Below are 653 nucleotides of genomic sequence, written 5' to 3'. Positions count from 1 at the left end.
GGCGGCGGCGGTGGCCGCGTTGTCGCAGTTCCAGGGGGACATGCCGATGCGCGCGGCGGCCGCGGCGGCGGCGGCGCTGCTGGGGAAGATGGGGGTGGTGATGCGCGCGATCTTGGCCGCCTGAGGGAAGGCGCCCCCGTTGGTCTTGTAGAAGGAGGTGGCAAAGGAGCGATATCGCTCCATCTCCGAGTTGTAATCCACAAGGCTGTTCAAGGCCCCTTCGGGCAGGTGGCTTTCCTTGGGCAAGCCCGGAGCCTCCGGGCTCGGCCCCGGCTCCACGCAGACATTGGTGTTCATGGTGCAGGGGGGAAAGAAGGGGTGCAGGGTGGAAGTGGGGACCGCCGGGTCCGACACCTGGGTGGGAAAGGGGGAAAGGTGGGGGGGAGGGAAGGGGGTGATGGTGGTGTTGGGGTGGGAGCCGAGGCGGGAGGGGAAAGTGTGTCCGGGTGGGGAAAGCAAGGTGAGGTCTGCTTTATTCCTCTCTGGGGCGCATTTCCACAGACGGTGAATTCCCAGGCAGGGTCTTCCTTTGCATTATCCTCCAACTGTTACAACTAAAATAAAGAAAGTCATTCCAACGAGCTGCACGAGGAAAAGGATTTAAAATAAATAAACAGCCTCCCTTAGTACCCCACCACAGACACCGAAAGCTC

General features: G+C 61.4%; 1 protein-coding gene across 1 annotated transcript in view; it reads right to left on the bottom strand.

The window, feature by feature from the left end:
* Window positions 1-297, bottom strand: part of LOC102830315 (CXXC-type zinc finger protein 4-like) — a 35,320-nt gene extending 35,023 nt beyond the window's left edge. The window contains exon 1 of the mRNA XM_006874560.1: window positions 17-297. Coding sequence (XP_006874622.1) covers window positions 17-297 — 281 coding nt within the window. The remainder of the gene's footprint in view (window positions 1-16) is intronic.
* Between the last annotated feature and the right edge of the window lie 356 nt (window positions 298-653).

The sequence above is a fragment of the Chrysochloris asiatica genome, unplaced genomic scaffold (assembly GCF_000296735.1).
Source record: "Chrysochloris asiatica unplaced genomic scaffold, ChrAsi1.0 scaffold00285, whole genome shotgun sequence".
NCBI classification, from domain to species: Eukaryota; Metazoa; Chordata; class Mammalia; order Afrosoricida; family Chrysochloridae; genus Chrysochloris; species Chrysochloris asiatica.
This window is presented reverse-complemented; position numbering and strand designations above follow the sequence as displayed.